This window comes from Castor canadensis, chromosome 12, assembly GCF_047511655.1.
Source record: "Castor canadensis chromosome 12, mCasCan1.hap1v2, whole genome shotgun sequence".
Classification (NCBI taxonomy): Eukaryota; Metazoa; Chordata; class Mammalia; order Rodentia; family Castoridae; genus Castor; species Castor canadensis.
The window spans coordinates 109,706,203-109,730,918 of record NC_133397.1 but is presented as its reverse complement, the minus strand read 5'-3'; the positions used below and the strand labels follow the sequence as shown (position 1 = coordinate 109,730,918).

General features: G+C 37.7%; 2 protein-coding genes across 7 annotated transcripts in view; both read right to left on the bottom strand.

The window, feature by feature from the left end:
* The window catches only part of Phtf1 (putative homeodomain transcription factor 1), a 39,208-nt gene extending 34,520 nt beyond the window's left edge, over positions 1 to 4,688 (bottom strand). For 5 of the 6 annotated variants that reach the window (XR_002212551.2, XM_020166354.2, XM_074050721.1 and 2 more), the window contains exons 1-3: positions 4,308 to 4,688; positions 4,015 to 4,087; positions 3,363 to 3,419 (exon numbers count right to left, since the gene is read on the bottom strand). Coding sequence is in view for 4 of the 6 variants with exons in the window: in XM_020166354.2 (XP_020021943.2) it covers positions 3,363 to 3,419; positions 4,015 to 4,059 (102 nt within the window). In the remaining 2 variants the exon portion in view is untranslated. Of the gene's footprint in view, positions 1 to 1,285; positions 1,388 to 3,362; positions 3,420 to 4,014; positions 4,088 to 4,307 lie in introns of those variants that run through there. The other variant, XM_074050719.1, reaches the window with a different exon arrangement.
* Positions 4,689 to 6,391: 1,703 nt separating this feature from the next.
* Positions 6,392 to 24,716, bottom strand: part of Rsbn1 (round spermatid basic protein 1) — a 46,707-nt gene continuing 28,382 nt past the window's right edge. Inside the window, exons 3-7 of the mRNA XM_020166347.2 lie at positions 19,798 to 19,935; positions 19,359 to 19,501; positions 12,720 to 12,887; positions 11,701 to 11,809; positions 6,392 to 11,024 (exon numbers count right to left, since the gene is read on the bottom strand). Of these exons, the coding sequence (XP_020021936.1) occupies positions 10,551 to 11,024; positions 11,701 to 11,809; positions 12,720 to 12,887; positions 19,359 to 19,501; positions 19,798 to 19,935 (1,032 nt within the window). The 3' untranslated portion in view covers positions 6,392 to 10,550. The remainder of the gene's footprint in view (positions 11,025 to 11,700; positions 11,810 to 12,719; positions 12,888 to 19,358; positions 19,502 to 19,797; positions 19,936 to 24,716) is intronic.

The window sequence follows — 24,716 nt, the reverse complement described above, 5'->3', positions numbered from 1 at the left end:
AGTACAAAGTTAAATAAAAGTGGTGAGAGTTACCCTTTCTTTACTCCTGATTTTAGCGGGGAGAGCATTCATTCCTTAACCATTAAGTAGGATGCTTGGGGCACGTTTTTCTCAGTCTTGAACAAGGTCAGGAACTTTTCTATCCTACTTTGTCATTAATGAGCACTGAATTTTGTCAAGTGCTTTTCCTATATCTACTTTTCCTATATCTACATGAACAAAATCATGTGATTTTGTTCTTTATCCTATTAATACGGTATATCACATTAATTTATTTTCAAATATTAAGCCAATGTTGCATTCTTGAGATAAATCCCAATCGATCACAACAGGTAATCTATTTTGTATGCTGCCAAATTTGGTTCGCTAATATTTTTTTAAGATCTTCATACCTGTGTTCTCAATTAATTTTCTAACGAGGTCTTTGCCCAGCTTTGGTATCAAGATAATATGGGTCCCATAGAATTAGATGGAGAGTGTATTTCCTCCTCCATTTTCTGAAGGAGTCTGCATAGGATTAGTGTATTCATTCTTGACCTAATTAGCTTCTTCTCTTTCTTCTGATCTCATGTTAAACACCAATTCCTAGGGGGAGCTTATTTGACCTCCTTGACTAGGCCCATTTTGTTATTATAAAGCATAAATAATACTCCTTCGCACTTATCACAAAGTAATTTTTGTTCATTAGTAGGATTAATTTTACAGTTTCTCTCCCACTTTACCACAAACACCATGAAATGAAAAATGTTGAGTGTTTCTGCTCACCATTAGGTAGACACAGTTACTGCCTGACATGTGGCAGGTAGATATTCAACAAATACTTGTTAAATGAAGAAAACGAAATGGCTGTGCTCATTTTATTTTTGATAATTCTTTTCCTACTTTACTTTGGCTTATTCCTATTTTATTTCTCTATATTCTTCAATATTAATTTAATTCATTATAACTCTTTCTAGCCAATCTAGACTATATTTATTAATCTAAACTGTATTTATTAATCTAGACTATACAAAGACTATAAATATTTGTTCATCTAGTCTATATTGGTTAACATAGACATCTAAAGTGATATAATTTCATCAGTATCATTCTAGAAACATTCTATAGATTGTGTTACAATATCTACATTTTTATTTCTATACTTCAAAACAGATATGGTATATATCTGCACTTTAAAAAAATCAAAATCTTTCCATTTTCTACAGAAGAGTATCTAAGTAAAGTTCTGGTAAAGCTGTCAAGTATTCTTCAAACTAATTTATGGGCTACCACTCCATCTACATACCTTATGCTCCAATCACATTGGGCTGCTGGCTTCTTCCTTAAATAAGTCTTATACTTCTGTTTGTTAATATTTTCCTCTTGTGCTCAGCACCTACCAAAATGCCTTAAACACAGAAGCTCAATAAGTGTTTGTGGAAGAGTTCACATCACTTTTCTTGATCCATGTAAAGATTTTTAAAATTTGTGTCTTCTTAAATTTTAAATCATGCTTTTATAAATGTATTTTAAAATTACATAATAATTCTATGAAGTGATGTTAATATTTTTAATTTTGTTTTAAATATTTTCTTTCTCTTTTCGATTTTTATTTCCTCATTTTTTATTTGTTGTCTATTTTTTATCTGGCTAAGTCCTCACTAAACATATTTAAAGATCTCTTGGCTTTTCTCACAGCACAATAAGACTGTGACACCCATGAAAGCAAGAACCATGTCTATCTTTCTCATTGTATTTTTAGCACCTTGATACAAGTGTGGCACATTCACTCAGTACAAGTTTATCAGTCTTTAATTTCATTCTTTCCGCTGCTGCTACATTAAAAAATGTACATTAAGGAGCTGTTAGGTAGGCTGCTATACAAGATAATGGGTAAAAATTATATATAGTGGATGGAGGTCAATTAAATACAAAAGACCAATTGCCAGTATGAAACACGAAATGGCTGTGTTCATTCTTAGAGCAAGACACAAACACAATTCCTGCCTTTGGAGGCCTGGGAACACACACAGATCAACAAATACTTTTGACAAGGTACACTGAACACAAGGCATGTTTTAAATGGCATGGAAATAAGAGTTGAGAAAATCTAAACTGGCTCAAGGAAAGAGATTCCTTCCTCCAAAAAGGAAATTCCTACTCCATAGGAGAAAGTAAAATCCTTTTAAGGATAAGGGAACGAAAACCCACACCAACTACGGTAACTTGTTTAAGATCACAAGGCCAGACATCACAAAACAAGACAGAAATCCCAGTTCTAAGCTCTTGCCAGAAGCTCACAGAAGAATAACAGGACAAGAATTAGAGAATTATATAATAAAACTTTGGGACTCATTCATCAGGAACCATGCAACTCAAACTGCCTTTAGGTTGGCTGACATATAAAGGAATGCATCCCAAATGTTGGTTAAATGGACCTCACCAAAAGAGATTTAAGTGTTCAGCATAACCAGTGTGATAAGTAGAACACTACTAAGTTGTAATCATCAATATTTTTTAAAGTATTAATACAGGATCTGCAACAAATCTTTTTAAAAGATGGTACAGAACCAAGAATCTGCTGACAATTATGAGCACTCCCCAAGAAAGTGAGACCCTGAATCTACAGAATTTGTTATAAAGTCAATAGATGGAGACATTGTTTTGAGGTCCACAATTAGTTCTTGAGGCTTCTCCACCTCTCTCAAAGACTATCCAATCGTGTTTGATTACTGAGCAATCATTAAATCTGCGCTAGCATTTCTTGACCCCACAAGCCTGACTTTCAAATATGAGAAGATAATTGAACTCTTCCCTCTCCTATTATAAATTAATAAACTGGCATTCTGAATTATACATCAGTGCTTGGTTGATAGAACCTAAGGATCTGCTCAGTTCTAAAAGCAGTGTACACAAAAGGTTAAATACTTGATTGAAAAAATGGGGGCTCCCAGGCTAGACCCTGGCCAAAAGTGAATTTTATTTGGCTTGCACAGTGATGATAATGAGGAGGAGCAGCAGGAAGATGGAGAAGAAAAAGAGGAACAGAAGGGAGAGAACAATCACCCTCTTCAAATATGAATGTTTCTCATAAAATGCATATTTCCAGATTTTTCCGAATAGTCTCAATCTCTGGCAATACTGGACTTCAAGTGCCATATGGCAAAAACTGACCAGCACTATGTAACCACAGCTCCATTTACATGGGACATCTGCTACTGGGGCCAACTGTCACTTATTGTTATGCAGGCACTGTTATTTTACAAACTTCAGATAATAAGGAATAACATACTAGGTGGGTAAGTGCAGATTTTTAAAAAAGTACATTCTACTTTTCACATTAATGCAGTAAAACAAAGCTAGAATCAAAGAAATCAATTTACCTTAATCTGAGTCTGTTCGATTGACTTTTCCCATATCTGTTGATCATATGCTCCAATCTGAAATAAGAAGAAGGCTATTTAAGTAAGGCAAAGGTTATTCTTGTATTTAAATCAGGCCTCAATAGGATATATGAAATGTTCGTGCTTCCCGCACTAGAAAAAACTAATACTTCCAAGGACTGTTTCCTTCAAAAATCTCAACTAGCTGAACCTTAAAAAGTCAAAAGGCAACACGCAAACTATTTCAAAGTATCACCTTAAAAGACATTTCCACTCCTTCAGGAAAACATGAACAGAAATACTGGAGAAGAGTAAGTGACAAGGCACGGTAAGATGCAGTATACCAATCTGACTAAGCAGATAAGGGTTTCCGTTATGTCTTTAAAACACGCACACGCACAATGATCAGAAGCCAATTTCTAAAGCCTGTCAGTCAGTGGCTTGTGTATGCAGCCTGCAGAAGGGAGGTGACTTGGAAATCTCACCCTGGGACTTGGACCTGGGTTTACAATGACCTTGTACATCGATTTTTCTATTTATGTTGAGATGACATGTAACAATACCTGGCATTACCAAACTCAGAAAAAGTCACCTGTTCTATAGTGGAGCTTTTCTGCACGAAGTCTATTTGCAAATAAAAAACGGCCATTACCTTCTTTTGATACCACGATATAGCATCTCTCTCATTTGAGGCCATCTGGGTCTCCAGCCAGAGTGGGAATTCACTGCAAAGGAAGGAAAGCAGTCGGCGAAGCCGGTTGCTCAAGGGGGGGGTCGACCTCAAACCCCGCTTTCCTGGGCTTCTCGGTGACCTGTCGCCTCTGTCCCCCCATCCCTCTCCCCCACCCCCGCTGTTCGCCCAGCAAAACCCACAGGGGGCGACCCCAGAGGGAGGCCCCGCGACGGTGGCCCGGGGACAGCCGCCCGCGCCCCGCGCTCGCTCACCCGCTGCCCGCTGCCCGGCAGGACCGGCCTCCTCAGTGACCCGGGCCGCGCCGGGAGGCCGGGGGCCAGGCGGCGGGCCCCGCAGGCCGCATCTTCCCCCGGAGGCCGAGACGCCGGCCGCGCCGTTACCATGGAGACCGCGGCGGCCGCCAGCCTCGGAGGCCGCGCTGCGCACCGCGCCGCCGTCCCTAGTCGGACCTACGAGTCACTGCGCGGGCCATAAGACAGACGGACGGTGAGCTGCGGACGGCGGGGGTCGGAGGGAAGGGGGCCTGTGCTAGGCCTCGGCCCGAAGTGGAGGGCAGCGCGACCCAGCACGGCCCGGCCGCGGCGGGCGAGCTCAGCTGGCGGAGCGCGTCGCCTTGCCGCGGCTTCCGCTTTCCGCCCGGGCCGCCGCCGAGGCTCCGCCCTTCGCCCGCACCTTTCCGCGCAGCCGCCGCCGGGGCCCCCTGCACCCTCCGCCCCGGCCCTGGCTGGACGGCTTCCCGGGCGTCCCCCTCGAAGGTCGGCGCTGGCTTCTGTCTAGTGCCCCGCCGCCCCAGCCCGAGTCTTTGTAGCAGTCGATCGTCTTTGCGTTTCTGTAGTTTATCTAGGTTTCCCGCCAGGGTCGGGCATGAGCCCCGCACACAGGGTCTCAGTATTTGGGACGCAGGGCCCGGCAGGCTTGGTGACACACATACACCCTGTCCCTCAGCAGCTCTGGGACTAAAGCCTCTGGTGACCAGTGAAGGGTGCACAAGGCCTGGAGCAGTCACTGGAGACTGTTCCCGGGCAGTGTAACGGAAGGTGACTGCAGAAACTGTTCTAGGCAGTTGCACTCTTGAGAATTTAGGGTATCTCAAACCGGGCTCCCCCCTTTCCTCCTCTTGTTTTTCACACCTGCGGCTAAGGGTTTGTCCCTAAGAGCCATTCGCACCTTATCTGAAGCTGTGTTCTTGCTTACCTTGTAGCATTTAGGTCAAGCAAGGCTAGTAACGGATAATAGCTACCACTTCAGACCGCCTAAGAGGCCTAGCACAAAACCTTTTATAGATATTTTTATAATCCATTAACACGGTGTCAAATGGCAGCCATTCCTATTTCACTGATGAGGAAAATCGACTACGAGGAACTCCCACAGAATTGACATCTAAAAATTGCTTCACCCACACATTGGCAGTGGTTTCCTACTGCTTCTACCCCTTAGCAGCTTTTCCCTTCCTTAGAGCTGAGCATTAAAATTTCTGTTGGATTTCAAGGCAAATAGCCAATCTAAAAAAGATAAATGTCAAAATGTTTCAAGATATTTAAGACCTAAACTACACTAATAGCAAGAGCATTTTACTTCACTGTTTAGCACACACGAGGTGTTTTGGAAAGTGAGAGGAGACACTGAGTCTGATGTTTCTGGAGCCCTATTAGAAACATGTATGCAGCATGAGCTCTGAACCCAGAACTGCCTGCATTCAAACCCTGGTTCCCAGTAATGAGCAGTGAGTGTAGATTTATTCAGTATAACAAGCCTGTTTTCTCACCTGTATTGTGGAACTAATTACCTTCTCACTACAGACTGTGAGGGATATGAGATACCCTCATCACTTAAGGCTACCCATGGCAGTTACTCAACAAATGTCCCTTTCCCATTCCTAGTCAGAACTAAAAGCCACCTGTGCTTAGGACAAGGACCTCAATTAAAAAGTACACAACATATACACACACCAACCAACCCAAAAGTCTATTTTGCTGTGTCACACAGTACCTAGACATGTTAGAAGTCTGCATACCATCTCATTACTCCATGCATTTTCAAGAACACAGACCTCACCAGGATACAAATTTGATTCTCTTACCATAAACCAATTTAAGTGCAAGAGAAGTAACCGCCACAAACGCAGGTGTAATTTTTCTTCTCTACAAAGTAACTTCATCTCAATCCAGGTGGGATATTTCCCACACATTCATGACTTAAAGAAAAGTCCAAGATTTCCTTAAGAATACTTAAATAGTGCACAGAGAAGGCAGGGAGGAAGATTGGTACTCTAAAAACAAGTTCCAGGTATAGCTAGAATTCACATGTGCTACTCATTTTGTGATGAAACCATCAGTAAAGGACAAATCAGACTTTGTTTATTAAAAAAATACTTTACAGGGGAAAAAAAACCTCTATGCATTCCATTGTCCTATTTTACAAAGAAATAGCTTAACAATTTAACACACTTAAGACAGCTACAAAAAAGCACTGTGTTAAAAGGATTATTATTCACACAAATTTAGATTTAAACTATTCATTAAAAACCTTTTTAAAACACTTGTTAATGTCAATAAACAAACTAAGGCCACACAACGCAAATAGTCCGCCAGGCAAATTATACATTTCATCTATATGCAAAGATCTCTTAGATAAATTAAAGCCACAGGGGGGGGGGAAGTCTTAGCTGCCAATCAAAATGAAGTTTAGTCACAAAAAACACCATTACATGAAAAATTTACAACATGTGATAGAAGTAGTACATAGTATTTCTTTAGAGAGAATTGAAAAGTGCTATTTTAAGAGACATGTGGTCTCAACTACATGCACAAGTGGATCCTAAAACATTTATGAAGAAAATGGAAGGCCATAATATTTATGGAGAGATACTCACTTTTAAAGCAACAAACTTTCAAGATGAGAAATCCTGTATGCACTTAAGGGAAAAAAAATTGTATTGTGCATTTCCTCTACTTGCATAACCAATAAATACAGCTACAACCTGTATTAAAAACATGAAACTTAGCACAGATGTGTGAAACTCTGGCATGTGCTACTGAAAGGTTCTTTTTAAAAAACCTATAGTGGTGATGAAACAGATTTATCAGAAATACATAAACTCACATTATCCTAAAGGTTTAAATGAAAATAAAATTTTAATGGCAAATACAGATGAAAATATAATGGACTAGTATTAATGATCAAAAATATATTCACTAAGAATATATTTTTCATGGATTTTGGAATCTTGTTCCTATATTAAGTTTTCCTTCTAGACAATAATATTTATATAGGGGGAAGGCAAAAAGAAAGTTTCTTCAGTCATTAAGTGTGATCTTTATGCCTATTAAAACTGATGATACATCTTTTTCTAAGGTTTAGTAAAGAATTTAGTAAGCTCCTTTTCCCCATAGAAGAGCTTATAATATTAGTCAACTGACAGTGCACTGTCTCTGAGGAGACAGGGCACTTTGTAAGTCTTTAACTAAAAATAATGTACCAGTTAAGCAAATTTTAAGAACTGAATAAGCAAATTTAAAGTACAGTTAAGCCTAAGAATTCATTTTTAAAGAGTTAAAACTTTGGAGGAGGGAGCCAATATGTAGGTTTTTATTGTTATTGCTTTATGAATTTGGGATACCTCTTAGAATCATAACCCTTCTCCTAGCATATCTTGGTAATTATAGAATGACTTCTGGGATAGGGGAAGACTTATCCTTTTTAATGGCTACCATAAAATCATTCTATTTAATTTTAGGAATATTTATTATGTCCTTTCCATAAGCACATTTTAAAATTATCCCTCTGCTCCACAAAGTACTAAAACTTACAGCCACATTCTGCAAGTAATCTCAAAAGTTGGCACAATGGATAATACACCAGAAAGGAAGATCAGCTTAAATTTCAGTTACAACTTCACTGCCATCACCACGTTACAAATCAGAAAACACCAGATGGCTGCCTCATTCCACCAAACCAAGTAATTTAATGATTTAGAAAGTTGCCATCATTTGTATCTCTAAACTAGGATACAGTTTTGAAAGCAGCAAGAATCTCACAACTTCTGCTTCTATACTCATCAGTCTTTAAAGCATGCTATCAAAATCTAATACTCACATAGGACATTCAGAGTTTTCAGATACATTACTAGCTAAATGTTTCTCTTCATTCTATTGCAATTCTAACATATAATAAATTTATTAGTCCATGATTTTAAGCACTTTTATACTCTTTTAATGTGTTTCCATTGGAGGTGAGGGTAGAATGTCTTATAAAAGGAAAATGGGGATTTGCTTTTTTTGATTGTAGGTCTTTGCAGATCCGCTGGTTCCTGAGTGATTATACACAGTGCTGGCTGTGAGGAGACAGTCTCCTTGTTTATTAATAATGCCAGCTTAGATGACAGATGGCATCTGCTGGATGGCAAGTAGGAGATGGGGAAATCAGTTCTTGGAAGACAAGAAAAACAAAAATAAAACCTTTCTGCTTTAACCACCTTACTCTTCATGATTATTTTTAAAAGCAAATGTTGCCTGAGAAGAATTTTACTTTGCACAGCCTGGTAAAGCTCTATGAAATTCTTCTGGACAGAAAAGTAAAAATAAGAAATAACCCAAACCCATACACTTGTGATAAACCCCTTTCCCCACAAAATAACAACAAAATATACCCTCAGAGTTCCTTTAAAAACTAGTCTTGATAAGCTAGAATTGACCCTAGAATTTATACACAGGATTTAAAAACACTCCTGTAATAATCACATTACCTTTCATACCATTCTAATTACCTTATTTACAAAGATAACTAAAACCAACATCACTTCCAATTCATAAATGATTTACACTGAAATGTTTCCCTATTTGTCTTCGTCCTTTGTAACAGAGAATACATACATATACATATATATAAGGAATAATACAGATTCTACCTAATCACTGTAGTATTTGCTGATGGTTACTTTTCTATCGGTTACACAGTGACCTCTATACTTTGCTAATATGCATTTAACTACACAACAATATTGCACAAAGTAATATTTATATAAGATTTAACCTATTTCAGAATATTTTAGAGAAAAGTCGTATTTGATATTTTAAAAGATGCAGCTAACTTTTCATGGTGATAGACATAATAAAGCAGCATCTTTTTTTTTTTTTTGCTTATGCTAATGCAAATATTTCAAATCTTACCAACCAGAAAAAAAAAAATCAAATTGCACTGTAACCAGGTAGATACAAGAATCTGGTCTTAGGTGTGGAAAGTACTCTTCCTTTAATAATAATTTTTAAAAGGCCTACTATATTATTAACTAAGGGAAAATGTATTATGTATCACATTAACATTCTAAAATAATAGAAAGTTAAGACCACACTATAGCTGTATGACTGTGCCTATTTGAAAAAAGAAGAGAGGGTTAAAAAAAAGAAATGAAATAGCCAGGTACTAAATTTTAGGCTACCAGAAACTCTAGGTTAAAGTCTAGTGCCCTATTCTTCATTGGAAAAGAGCAAACCAGAGGAACAGTAAATGAACCCAGTTATTTACCAGATAGAACTGTGAAGTGTCCCAAAACCAGATACCTCAAAACCAGATCATGAAGAAGTTGATGTCAAGCCACAAGAGTAGTTTCTCCTAAGTTTGATGCTCAAAGTTTGATCAGCCTCATCAGAAACCTGATGTTATTCTCTAAATTTGGGCCTTGAGATCAGTTTAAGAAGCAAAAGTCTCCATATGAAAGGTGAGGATGCTAGGAGGCAGAACAAGAGTGTCATATCAACATTATTTCCTTTGCCCAAAGTGTCTTCCACAGTTACCATATACTTAGAAAAAAATTATTGAACCATGGATAATGAATGACCAAGGACTATTCATCTTTACATTTTTTAATTGAAATATCCACTGGGCTTTAAATAACAGATACAAAAAAGACAGTCTGGATCAGAAAGTGCTGTGCTTTGTGTTTTGTTAAGAAACCAGAGAGCCACTGAATTTTCCTTAGAAGCTACTTGTTCTTTGTGGTTGGAACTAAATAACTTACTTGCCTGTGTGCAGGATCTCTTTCCTGCAATCCATGCCATTTTTACTGTGGAAATTGACTGTGTGCCATAAAGACACAAGTACAAAACCAAAAATCTGTCTATCACAAAAACAGAAAATATAGCAAAAGACAAGGCAAGATAAAATTAAGGGAAGTGAATAATTTACCACATAAGAATCTGTTATTTGAGAGAATTCTTGTTTTGATTTGAAGAAGAGATTGAATTGTTACCTCACACCTTAAAACAGAACGTAGCAGCAGACCCACTATTACATACTGTACTAACGGGATAAGATACAACTCTTAACTTTGCATAATCTGTGTAAAAAAGATATGCTTGACATTTGTGGAATGTCATTTCTCTTTATAGAATTATAGGCAAGATTTCTCCAATAAAACTTAACATAAGCCAGTTATAAAACTATAACTTCACATCAAAATTTAAAAAAGTTAAAAAATGTGTTTGAATATGTACATGTCACACAGGAGTGCTTGCATGTTCCTGGAGGGTGTGTTGCTGGTCAGAGTCCAGTCTGCTTTCCACCTTGAACACTGGAACAGGCTGAGCCTTCTGATCTTGCTGCGGATGGAGTTCTGATGAAGGTGGGAAGGATGCCGAAGCAGCCGTCAAAAGCTGCACCTCTGGGCGCTTGTCCTCAGGCTCCGTTTTTATCCTTACACACTGTGAGTCAACTTCTAATTCTCTCTTTCCAGTGAAGCCACAGTCCAGGTTGGAATTGCTTTCTGTGTTTTGGGTGGCTTCCACCACAGGGTGGTACTGTTTAAGCCTTATGTGCCAGGCTAAGCTGCACACTGCTGACACTGTTTTGAACTGATGAATAACATTTCTAGGGATGAAGTAGATGTCATTGTCACATAGCTGAATTCTAGCATATCGAATGCCTTCCCGCCTCATTTGGTTTAGTTTAGCTTCATCCACCCACTGCACACACTACAAAGGCAAAAAGGTATGTAAGACTTTTAATTAGGTAATAATTTAGTCAAAATAATTAGCACAGGAAAACAGTAGGGATAAAATGTGTTAGAATAACACTAAATCAGGTAAAACACTTTTCAAATTTTTATTAGCATGTAGTAATTGTACAAAGGGGTTTTGCTATGATATTTTCATACACAAACTTTCTAGAATGTCCTATTTGGACCCATTTTTCCTCATATTTTACCATCTCTCCAGTGACAAAAGGGCAGATCAGATGGCCTATGGAATCACCTAGTAAAAGCACCTGAAAGTGCAGCTAAGTATCAATGTTCTTTGTCACAGGGAGGAAAACATTTCAGGTCTTCCAACCTTTTCAACTGAGGTCCCGCAGTACAATGAGTTTAAACAAATGAGACTGCTCCTTGCCAGAAGTGAGCAGCCTGGACCCTCTGACCATCCCTGGCCTACCTGCCATCCCAAAGGCTACAAGGATCTCAAGCATTCTTCTTGGGAAGCTCTTAATTTAAATCATTCCTGGCACCTCCCTCTACCATGCACACAAAAGTTAATAAAAATCACATTAAATCCACTATCCTGGTAATCCAAGTATAAGACAAAATGCAAAATGAAATGGGTATTGAATTTTTCTCTAATATTTCACTCAAAGAGTATTAAAAGCGATTATTACCTGAGAAACTGGAGGTTCGTGAAGGTCTAACTGAAGTCTCTGTACAACGTCGGCAAAATCCTCAGCATGAAAACAAATCACATCTTTGGTTATGCGAGGCTGATCACTCCTAATGTTAACAAATAAGTTTTAGGGACAGGTATCCACAATGAAAGATAATGACAACTTTCAGTTTTCTAGTTCCTAGAAATGTTGCTGCTAGCAAAAAAATAGAACCGTATCGTCAAAGAACTAAATATGCACTTGCTTCTTTACAATTTAAAAAAAAAAAAAATGCAAACCAGTAAATTTAAAAAAAAATTAAAATCAACATAGTTGTTGCAAATTAAAACAACAGGGCATAAAAAGAGGATAGTTTTATTCTAAGTTGGGCATGTGGCACATACTTGTGCAGAGGCAGGAGAGTTCAAGGCCAGCCTGGATTACGTAATGAGATCCTGCCTTAAAAAAAAAAAAGTTTTATTCTCAACAAGATGCAGCTGCAGTTCTTGAATCAGCATGCATCTCTATGTCCTGAGCTTTGTTAAAATTAGTTTCCAACTGAATATAAAATGGTATACCCAACACAATAAACTGTGTAAAACGGATTATATTCAGCCTTAAAAATGAATGAAATTAGGACACTTATTACAATCATGGATGAACGTCAAGGTCATTACTAGAGAAGCAAGCCAGTCACAAAAAGACAAAACTCATATACGAGATATCTAAAGTAGTTAAGTTCACAGAACAGAAAGGAGAACGATGGGCATCAGAGCCAAGGGTTTGGGGAGAAAAGAGGGAGTAAGGGAGTTTTCAGACAAAGTTTCAGTTTTACAAAATAAAAAAAGTTCTGGGGATGTTTTTCACAACAATGTGATTATACTTAACACTAATGAATACGCATTTTTAAGTGTTTAGATGGTAAACTGTGTGATGTGTATTTTACAATTTAAAAATTGGCCCCTCACCTTTTAAACAAGAGTCTAATTTTCTCAGACAACATTAGCCAACCTTGCATTTGAATTCCATTAACTCACCATTCACCAAACTGCACAGCTTTCAAAACCCCAACAGCGGCCGTGCTCTGCCAGTCAAACCCCTGTCCTACATGATCTGCATGAGCTCTGGTCCTGTCTTCAAAGAGGACTTCACGGGGTTCACTGGTCCGAGGTAGGTACTGGAGATTTTTAATTTCATTCATTGATCTAGAGTTGATGTTGTTGTAAAACAAAAGAACAGAGACAAAAAAAAAAAAGGAAAATAAAGTGGAAAAGTCTGCTGTAATATCAGATTTAAAGTATGAAGAAGGTGTCGAGGGTACAATGATTTTGACCATTAGCATTTTAGCACTCTATATTGTAATACTTATTATGTTCTAATTATTATGTAGTAATTATTATGTAGCCCATAATAAAGTATAAGCTAAATCTTTGATTAGGATCAAATGTAGTGTTTGGTTGTCCAGTAACAGAACACATAATTCAGAGTTTAAGCTGTCCTCTTCTTCTCTACCCTCACTTCAATCAACCTCATTTCATTCACTCATCTCTCAAAATAGTCTACAGTCTTTGGATTCAAGGTGGCAAACTGAGTATCGTGTGCTTCCCTTCCATGTTCAAATGAAATACTGGGAGAAGAACAGAGCAGATGGGGGATGGATGGGAAACAAATGAATAGAACTGGGCAAGAGCTAATAAATGTTGATTCAGGACATGAAAGTTTATTACATTATAGTCTGATTTTCTATGTGCTCAAATACTTCTTAATGTAACAGTCTATTTTGAATAGTAAAGGTATGAAGAAGCAACAAAGCAAATGAATTAGTAAATGAGCATTATCAACAAAGTTTTGCATGGTAAGAACGATTTATCTAGAGTAATGAAACTGAGTAGAAAATGCCACAGGTCTAGAATATACAACAAGGAACTAGCAGCCAAAAAGCCAGCAGACCCGCCCAACAGACCAAAAAAAAAAAAAAGACACAATAATGTTAAGAGACAGAAATGAAGTAAGGCTGAGAAAAGGGGAATTACAATGAAATCCTGCAAGTAAAGCAATCTCTCACCACCCTTTGCAGTTGAAATGAAGACAGTCAGAAAGCAGTATGTCCCAGCACTCATTCTTCCTCACTGTCCCTGACTTTCATTAGACATTCGACCCCACCCTCTGTGAGAGCTCACTCACAAGCTCCACAAGTACCTTTGGAGGAGTCCTGTGAAATCATGCTGAGTGCATGTCCCTTGCCGGCGGCTATTTTAGGAAGAGATATGAGTTGATTCTGATTCTATCTGATACTCTGAAAGGAAGGGGGCTGCTGAGGATTTTCTGGGAATCTTCCTAGCTCCATAAGAAAGAAGTTTAACACCAGATACAGATGTGATGCCTAAACTGCAATAACCATCCAGCAAACAAAAAGGGAGCCAGAGCCAGTGTGAGTAGAAGCCAAGACAAAGAGACTAAGAAACAGAAATAGCCTGGATCTTTATCAAGCTGAACATATGATGCCTACAGCCAATCTCTCCAGACCCTTTTTTTTTTTTTTTTGGCAGCATTGGGGTTTGAACTCAGGGCCTCATGATTGCTAGGCAGACACTATATCACAGGAGCCACTCCACCAGCCCTATTTTGTGTTGGGTTTTTTTTCCCCGAGATAGGGTTTCACGAACTATTTGCCTGGGGCTGGCTTCAAAGATCTTCCTGATCTTTTCATTCCAAGTAGCTAGGATTACAGGTGTGAGCCACTGGCACCTAGCTCTCCAGACTTCTTGACACACAGGGTAGCACTTTATTTTACTAATTAACCACAATGAGTCAACATTTTTTTGTTTATAGTTCAAACCATCCTCATAAGATTTCAGTCAAATACCCTGACTGTTCTACTCTAAACACATTCAATTTGCCATATGATTATAATTAACATAACCCTCTGACATGTAGATGTGCCATTTACTGTCCACTGCCATATCTGCTCCCTTGCCTGCTCCATGCTTGTCACCAGCTGTTAACAAGTCTCAGTGAAGTATACACAGAACTCCCAATAAGTGCAGCGCTTTAACCCAAAATATAATGGGGGGTCACCCAAGAATTACCAGATGACAAAAGCCAAAATGAAAATGTTGAAATTTTTAAAAGTTCAAAAGCGAAGGTAAGGACTGGAGGTGTGGCTCAAGTGGTAGCGTGCCTGCCTAGCAAGCGGGAAGCCCTGAGTTCAAACCGTAGTGCAGTCAAAATAAATAAGCCCCCCTTGAAAAAAAAAAAAAAAAAAGTTGGAAGACAAAAGTCAAATAAATGTTCCCACATCAAAAGCCACAAAGATCAGTAACAGAAAAAACATTAAATCAGGACAGCTATATTCAACAAATAGTAGTTTCAAAAAAACAGTGAAAACAGAGAATTATCAAAGCAATTAAGCATAAAAAAAAAAAAAAATCCCAGAACTGTGCACCAGTGGCTCATACCTATAATCCTAGCTATTTAGGAGGCGGACATCAGGAGACTCATAGTTCTAGGCTAGCCCATCTCCAAAATAACCAAAGCAAAATGGACTAGAAGTATGGCTCAATCAGTAAAGCACTGGCTTTGCAAGTGCAGAGCCCCAGTACCCGCCCCCCCACACACACACAAATCCCAGAAAAGAGGTGTTACTCTTTCAATTTAGAGGGCCTACCAAACAACAAAAAAAGGTTTAAAAATAAGAATGGAAAACCCAAACCAAGACATACTATGAAACTTCAGATTATCAGTGCTAGAAGATGCTATAAGCTATCAGAGAGTAAAACTACAAAAAAACAAAAATTACCCTGGCATTTCAACTTCTCATAAATAATATTCGACGTTAGAAGACAGCACATCAGTGCTAAAAATCCTAAAAGAAAACACATCCTCTGGACTCAAGCTAACCTGTGAATCACATGCAATGACTGAAAAAGAAGTTTTCAAACATATACTAACTCAGAATGTCTTTCTTTTCTTACTACTTGAGAATATCCTCAAGCAAGAAAAGAAAGTAAACCTAGGGAGACAGTAACCACAGCTAAAGCAATGAAGCATTAACTGGGAAATCCTAGATTAATAACTGTGAAATGAGCCTGAAGCAGAGGGACATAGAGCTCCAAACAATTTTCATATAAAAAACTGAGGTATTTATGTCAAAGTCAAAAAAGTTTACCGTACAGTAGAGAGTAGAATAGGGTCACTAAGAGAGAGGCTAGGAAGATTAAGAGGGAAAGGGGATAACAGTTAGATAAGAAGAGTAAGATCTGAATAAGTTCCAGTGTTCTATAGCACAGGAGGGTGGGACTATAGTTTATAAAATTTTATCATACATTTCAAAATAACTAGAAGAGTTCAAAGGTTTTCAACACAAAGAAATAAGACATGTTTGAGGAAATGGAAATGGCTAATTACTCTGACTTGATCATTACATATTGTATTCACATATCAAATAATCACACTGTACCCCATAAATGTAATTATCATGTGTCAATAAAAAATAAAAAACAAGGCTGGAGGAGTGGCTTAAGTGGTAGAGCACCTGCCTAGCAAGCACTGACTTCAAACCCCAGTCCCGCCAAAAACAAACAAATCAAAAACAAATTTTTAAAAGGCCAGATGCAATGGCTCCTGTCTATAATCCCAACTACTCAGGAAGCAGACTGGCAGGACTGCAGTGATGAGTCACTCAAAGCAAAAAGTGAGCCCCCCCATCTCAACAAACAAGCCAACAGTGGTGGTGCAAGACTATAATCCCAGCTACACTGGTAATCATAATAGAAGAACTGTGATCCAAGGCTGATCCCTGACAAAAATTTGAGCCTTATATGAAAGATAACTAAAGCAAAACAACTGGGGATATGGCTTAAGTGGTAGAGCACCTGCCTAGCAAGCCCAAGACCCTGAATTCAAGCCCCAGTACTGCCAAAAAAGAAAAAAAAGATTATCAGTGATCTTAGGATTTTTCATTCTAAGCCCTATGTACGATTTAAGTTTTAAAAAGATACTGCTGCATGTGTTCCTTTAACTCCAGTATTCTTGAATCCACAGATTATCTTCATCAGCAGACTCACACTGAGTCTGCCAGTTTCAGTATCTTCAGTACCTAATGTGTTTTTAGTATAAATTGGTACATTAACAGAAGATTCACTCACTCTGACTCAAAAGTGCTTTGTAATACCACACCGAAGAATACTTACTCCCAAGAGAAGTAAAAGTTAATGGCATCTCAGATAACTGGAGAAAAAATAAATCATTAAATGATGTTGGTCCAGCTGCCTAACTACTTGTAAAAAATGTTAAATCTCTTCCTCTATATAGAAACCAGTCCCAGGTACATCAAATATGTGACTACTTGCAATCAAAGGATTAATAAGAGAAAATGGAAGTATTTTTTAATACTGTAAGAAGGCCTTTCTAAGTCTGTTACTAAGGGAGCAGTCTCAGAGGGAAATATACCTAGGTAACATATGCAAACCAAAACTTCTGACTACAATAAAAACTAACGCTAAAAGAAAAACTTACAGTATAAAAAGCAAAGGCTAAATAGCCATGATATGCATAGAATTTTAAAAAAAAAAAAAAAACACCCGATAGAAACGTAGCTTAAGGAAATTAAAAGGGAATCACCAAAAAAGAAATAACAAAGAAAAGCAAATTAAAATGATACATTTTTGTCCAATCAGATCAATAAAGGTAAAAAGAATGTTAGTAGAAGATGTTTTAGTATATGAGTGGGAATATAAATTGGTGTATTTCTGGAGATCCATTAGAAATGTGTTTACTTTGAGCCTTTAGGAATTTCTACTAAGAAAACAAGCATACATATGCACAAAGATATATATTTACCAACCATCATCCATTCTCTCACCCATCTACAATCAGTGGAATGTTATACATGTTTACACCTGGCTGTGGGGAGACAAAGGTGGCTGATTTGCACCGAATTTGCTGATTTCTGTGGTAAATACTCTTAAGAATAATGTGACATCATTCAATTGGAAGATAGTGCCAATTATGGCCCTCATGAGCAGGTTCAAATTGGCTCCAGCACACCACTGTCATGTTTGTCAAAATACTGTTTATATTACACTAAAAACAATTAAATACATTTGGATACAACCAAACAGTGCAATTGCACAGTCATTTAGAAATAATCTTCATAAACCTATGTAAAAGAACACCCAAGTTTTAGGGTGCACATCATGTAAAGAATGTGTCTTTTTTTTTTTTTGCAGTACTGGGATTTGAACTCAGGGCTTCATACGTAGGAGGCAGATGCCTATTTATGGCCATGCCTCCAGCCCATAAGTCCATTTTTTGTATAAAGAAAATTTATAGTTAGTATATACAGACTAAAAATTGAACAGTTAATATACCTAACTGGGTGGGATCATGGCTGGAAATTTTTGCTTTCTTTTTACTCTTTTCTATTTTCTTGTAACATTTATAATAATCAGAAACAAACAATGATTTTTTTTTTTTTTTGGAAATACAGAACAAGAAATACATATAGTACTCAAGAATTGGTAGAATTTCTAGATCCATCATACATATAACAAAAACTGCTGTGTTCTAGCCATCTGCAAAAAGTTCCATTGATTGTTATGTTTTACCACACTACCACCTGTTACAAAGTGTTTTCATATATCGTTTTAAGAACTAAGGTTTATTCTATGCTTAGCTCAAGTATCACTCTCCTATAAGGTTTAGGTTAAATGTTTAGACTAGTCCTTTAAAACTCACTTTTGAGCACTTAAGAGCTGCTACTTCCACAAACTAAGCAGATAGAAATCATTTTCAGTCTCATTAAATGAGATCTGTCAAAGTATCAAAGTAAGCAATTGATATTTATGATTATGAAAGACAAAAAAATGTTAGTACCATGCTAACTCTTGATTAGTTCCAACAGTTATGTAGTACAGCTCTGTACTACATATTTCATTCAGGAAATACTGAATACCTACTATGTGTCATGAGGACAAGGATGAATAAACAGTTCTTATCTTCAAGGGACTCAAAATACAGTAAGAAACAAAAATATGCAAAGAGATCATTAATGAACAGAATGTTATAGGAGCACAGAGAAGAGACCACTGTATTATCTAATGGAAAGCTTCACAAAAGAGGTGACATCCAAGGTAAATCTTGAAAATTTATTAAAGAGTTTGCTAGGCAGAGAGGAAGGTGAGGGAGGGGTACAAGTTAAAGTAAAAAGAACAATGAACTGGCTGGCAGAGTGGCCCAAGTGGTACAGCACCTACCTAGCGAGCTGAGTTCAAACCCCAGTACCATCAAGGGGGGGAAAAAAAAGAACAATGCAAAAGCAAAGAGTAATGAAAAATGATGGTTTGGAAACAGAATTTACTACAGTAGGATGAGACCAGAAACAGATAGTAGAAAAGTACCGTTGGGGCTAGATTATGAAAGACTCTTATAGACCATATTAAGGAGCTTGATCTTTTATCCTGCAGGCAGTTAGGACCCAGATTTTCAGAAAAACAAGTAAAAATTAAATGTATTTATTAGGACTAAGGAACTGACAACCAGAACATTTACTCCAGGAAGCTCTTCAAATAATCTAGACAAATGGTTTTCAAACTATACTCAGGTCTCAACTATTTTTATCAGCAACCAACTAATACAAGAACGATTTTGCTTATCTGGGAAAAATAAATGTTTACCGTCGTCTTTTGAAGGGTGACTTTGGCATATCTGCTGTAGGGATCATCTGTTCTCCTGGCCTTACCCACATTATAGGCCCATCATCACTCTGGGACCTACACTGTAGTCGGAGGCTGGAAAGTGTACCCCAGGGCAAAGTCATCTAGAAATCAAACAAATGAGTCACATTAAAATAATTTTAGGCTATCTACAGATTAATTTTCCCTATCTGAATAAAAGTTCTAAAAAGCTTTTTTTGCAAGAAGATATAAAGAAATGCTATAATCACAGTAATTTCTGTTAAAGAATAAAGTACTTTGTTCCAATACTTTTCTGAACATTTCTAATCAAAACATTGTATAAAATTAAGTTTTAATAGGCAAGGTTAGCTTAATACTCTTTAATATCAAGTATCCACTTAAATAACGATCAGAACTTAAATAATCTGAATTAACTCACTTTCAGAAATGGTGATTCTTCTAACATATCGAGGAACTCTGGGAAATAATCACCAACCTCTTCATCTACTGCTCCAACAAGACTTATCTGCCGCATAGGACCTGCTCGGTAGGTGCCACAGCAGTACGTCCTGTTGACCTGAGATAAAATGAAAGAGGGAGGGAAAAAGGACTGAACTGGACTATAATCAAAGAGTGAGAATAGGCATTGTTTCCAACAGTGCTACTTCTTCTACACACTAAGAACTCAGAGGTCAGTACCTTGGACAAAGTGAATAGTTACAAGGAGTCACCCAAGCACACTGACAAATATAGCTGTGTGATATGAGGCACAAAGAGAGATTTCAGTGTGTAAGTTAGTCAACAGTTCCAACTCTCAAAGAAACACTGACGACATTAAGATAAATTTCTCTTAAGAATGACCAATGTTGAACTTTGAAAAACACTATATAGAATGATCTTTATTTTTGGGGGGGTGGGGAGGGACAGAATAAATAAACAGTGAAATTGGCAAGGCAGGGGAAAAGGAAAAAAAAAAAAGGCTGCAGCCAGATTAATTTTCCATATTCCTTGTGCATTCTGTAACTTCAAAGTCTTCACCTCAGACCATACACAAGGCTGACTATTATCAAATTCAAGCTCCTATTACTTCCACAGAAGACCCTTCACTTCAGGCAAGCTGGTTTTTTCTTCATTCAGTTTACACCAAGTTTATTTGTATCCACTGACTGGAATGTCTTCTCTCTCTCTCTCTCTCTCTCTCTCTCTCTCTCTCTCTCTCTCTTTCTCTCTCTCTCTCTCTCATTGGAATGTCTTCTCTCTCTCTCTCTCTCTCTCTCTCTCTCACACACACACAAACACGCGCACACAGAGGGCTGGGTGTCAAACCCAGGGCCTCACATATGCTAGGCAAGCATTCTACACTGAGCTACATCGCACGTATCTGTATGTACTACCTTCAGTAGGTCAGCATGCTCACCATGCTACAAAAAGCCAGAGGACGCAGTATGGAAAAGGGAATCATCACCAGGCACAAGGATAAGGAAGGGGAAGGAAAAACCCCTTTCTAATCATTATTCTAACCTTCCTAAAGCAAGCACCCTGCTTTCAAGGGTATTAATAAACATAGGTCTTCCCTAATAGTCTCCCAACTGTTCCCAATTATAAGAGATCATTTATATATATTTTTTTACCATAAAAGATTTTCAATCCGTGCAGGTTAGTGGCATTTTATAGGGAGAATGCTCTAAAGACCTACAGTACTTTAAAGCTCTGAAATTCAAGACCAATCCTAAAGTACACTGCAATGTCACAGTTTTCAACTTACTTGGCTCTCTAAGCTTTTAAATTATGCAACTCTTAATGCATTATTAATGTGAAGGAATTCAAATTACTTTATGTTTTATATGCAAAGTAGGACAGAATTAAGATTGTGACATCACATTTCTCTAAGTTTACCTAATTCAAACTCCACTAAATCTAACAGTCCCCAACTTGAAGACAACGTTAAAATGCAGACACCTAGAATAATTAATATATTATACAAATACATCTTTTCTTATTTGAAAAGAGAAAGTAACCTAAAAGGAAGAGGGATGGAACAATAGAAGAAATAGAGGCAGGTAAGCATGATCACAACAGGTCACTTTTATGACCTCATAATTTTGTCAAGACTAAGTTCATTTTCACCTGCACACAAAAGCTTCTCATCTTGTAAGGATCTTCAGGTTCACACCTTTGTGCCAATGCTGTATTCATGTGAATAACAAAGAATTAATAATGCTAAATTCGTATTTTGTAGTAGAACAGCCATCAACCAAATAAATGTGCCATGAAACACCAGGACTAGATTTTGAGAGCTATAATATATAAGGCCTATTCGGAAAGCTATAGCTAATTTAGCCTAGTTAGAAAGGTCTACCCCACTCTTATATTCTGCCCTAGTCCTTGCACCACCCCTGCCTGCAAACCCCAAGCCAAAAACCTTCTAACCACCAGCACTACCTCTGGACTCTTCCACTTAATAAGCCAATAAACTTCCCTTTATCATTTAAGCTTAATTTTAAATTGAATATCCCGAGACTTGCCATCAAAAGTACTCTGACACACATTTTCCACACCAGAATTCTAGTTCTGTAATAACTGTCTCTATTTCCTGTCTTTACCTGCTCACTTCTCACCTTTTATTCACATATATGTCATTGCAGTCAAGCTTCTACCATCACCAGTCCCCTGAAACAAATCACTATTGACCTCCTCAAAGCCATATTCGAGAAATGTTTTTCTGTCATTGGATTTTTCAGCCTCCCTTCTAGGCTTCCTACTCTCCAAAATGTAGTTGTTACAGAGCTGGTCTATTTCTTATTCAACATATTATCTGTGGGTGGTTTCAATTATAATACGGATTTAACTACCACTTGTGCCCTGCTACATTCTGTAGCTATTTCTCTAAATTAAAACTGTTCCTCAGAGTCAGACCTTTTCATGCAACTACTGCCTCCTCGACAGCACAGACACCCTTACATGCAATACCTACAAAACTGAGCTCATTTTCCTACAAGGTTTCCTTCTACTCCCAACCTGTTTTTCCCCTTCTGCATTTACTTTACTAGGAAATGATAATCATTTTCTCAGTTCCCAAGTCAGGAATTTATGAGCCCTTTTTTCTCATTCCTTAAATAACAAAATCTATCCTTCTAAACCTGCAAAACTACTGCCTTAATCAGGAAATAATCATTTCTCGCCTAACTGCAAAAACCCCACAACCAGTACAGCCTTGCTTCAGGAATCCAACACCCAAGAGCTATCCTACATACTGCCTAGAAACTGTCTCTTTAGAGAAAGACATTTACCATTTAGCCTTCCTATTCTAAATTCTTTTAAATAGCTCCATATTACCTTTACCATTAAGCTCAAAATTCTGTTTATGACTGACACAGTCTCTTCTGATCTATTATTCCAAAGGAATACCACATTTGTCATATTCTAAATACATGTTCTAAATAATCTGTGCTGCCTTCAATTTTCATATGCTACCGTCTACCATTACAACTTCTATCAGTACTTGACGGTGATAAAAAAAAACCAAAAGAAAAGAAACAAAAACACAGTTTCAAATACAAACATATCAAGTCCATAAAATTTATGTTTATAGACAAGTTGAATTTGGAGTTATCACTAGATCAAAAAAAGGAAGAGACAGGGAATGGAGCTCACTGGTAGACTGCTGAGTCATAGCATACATAAGGCCCTGGATTAGATTCCCAGTACCACCAAAAAAAAAAAAAGTAAGGATTAGAGATAGAGACATAGACACTGGGATTATCTACAATGTATAATTTTTACAGTGAATAAGCTGGAAATATAAGAGAAACAAAGCACCAAGAACTGTACAGAATGGAAAATGGAAATTTGAGACAAGATGACTTAGGTAAAGAAAATGAAAGAGCTGGACACATTAGGGTGTACCTGTCACCCCAGCTAGGAGAGAGGAACACTTAAGGTCTGGGCAGCATAGCAAAAAAATGACTAAAAGGAAAAAAAAAACCTGAGTAGGAAGGCACTAATTAACCCAGAACTTATTTTCACAAAAGAACTATGTTAAAGAAGTTAACAAATGAATGTAAGGAAACATAGACTGTTGAAACCAGGGATTGGCAAACTACAACCCACAAACCAAAACCAGGACTGCCAACGTTTTCCTGGAACACAGTCATGCCCATTCATCATGCTACAATGGCGGAACTAAGTATTAAATATCTGTGATAGAGGCCGTATAGTCCTCCAAGCCTAAAATACTTACTAAGTGGTCCTTTGTATAAAGTTTGTCAGCCAAACGTAAACCACTCATAAAAGAAATCAAGCAGTATGTTTAAATGTAACTTTGTGAGAGAATAATCTGTATTATTCACTACAGTATATCCATAATACAAAGCGCCTCTCTATGAATATTTACTGAAATATTTATTGAATTTATATATACTGAGGCTAGAAATAAAGAAAGCAACTATTAAACTCTAGCAACAAAAAAGAAGAGCTAATGATCAAGAGAGTCTGTTACTTACATTAAACATTTTAAATGCAAATGTTTGTGGTGCATTTAAATAATTAACAAGTTAGACTATGAATAGCATTGTGACCATAAACTCAACATGTACTAACTGTGTGAATCTGATGCCAAACAAGAAAACTACTAATTATTCCTCAGTAGCCTATCCTTCCTCATTTTAGCGGCAGAACTTCCTGGGCATATGGCCAATGTGCTAGGCTCCCTGTCAGCTAAGCAGCCTGTGACTAAGTTCTGACCAACAGGATGGTACCCTAAGTTAAATATGGAATTTCCAGAACATGCCTTTACAAGGACATGGTTATCTTCCACCTCCTCTTTCTCTTGCTGGAGGAATTCAGAGTGATGGAGAATGAGAGGCTCAACCATATACACAACATCAGAAGGAATGGCCAAACTTAAATACAGAAGGAAACTAGGATCCTGGATGACATCATGGAACATAGCTGCTTAACTCTGGGCTGTTACACAAGAAAGAAACTTCCCTTTTTTCCCCCTAGCCACTGTATATGTGGTCTCTTTGATTTTTGTATTGTTTGGGGGATTTTTGGTAGGTACTGGTGTTTGAACTCAGAGCTTCCCATATGCCGCCAGCCCATTAGGGTATCTTTGTTATGACAGTGTTGACTACATCTTACATACTTTGTTCCAAGGGAGAAAACCCTCTGAATTGCACAGGTGACAGAGGACTATTAATCTACTGATCTGGGCTAAAAAGAATCTATCAGTACACCCAAAAGAGAATAAATGAGGTGATAAGGAATTTGCAAACCATACAAACCAGAGGAAGAGTGCAAGAAAAGTATTACAAAGATATTTGACTTGAAAAAGATTAAAGGGAGATGGGAGACACA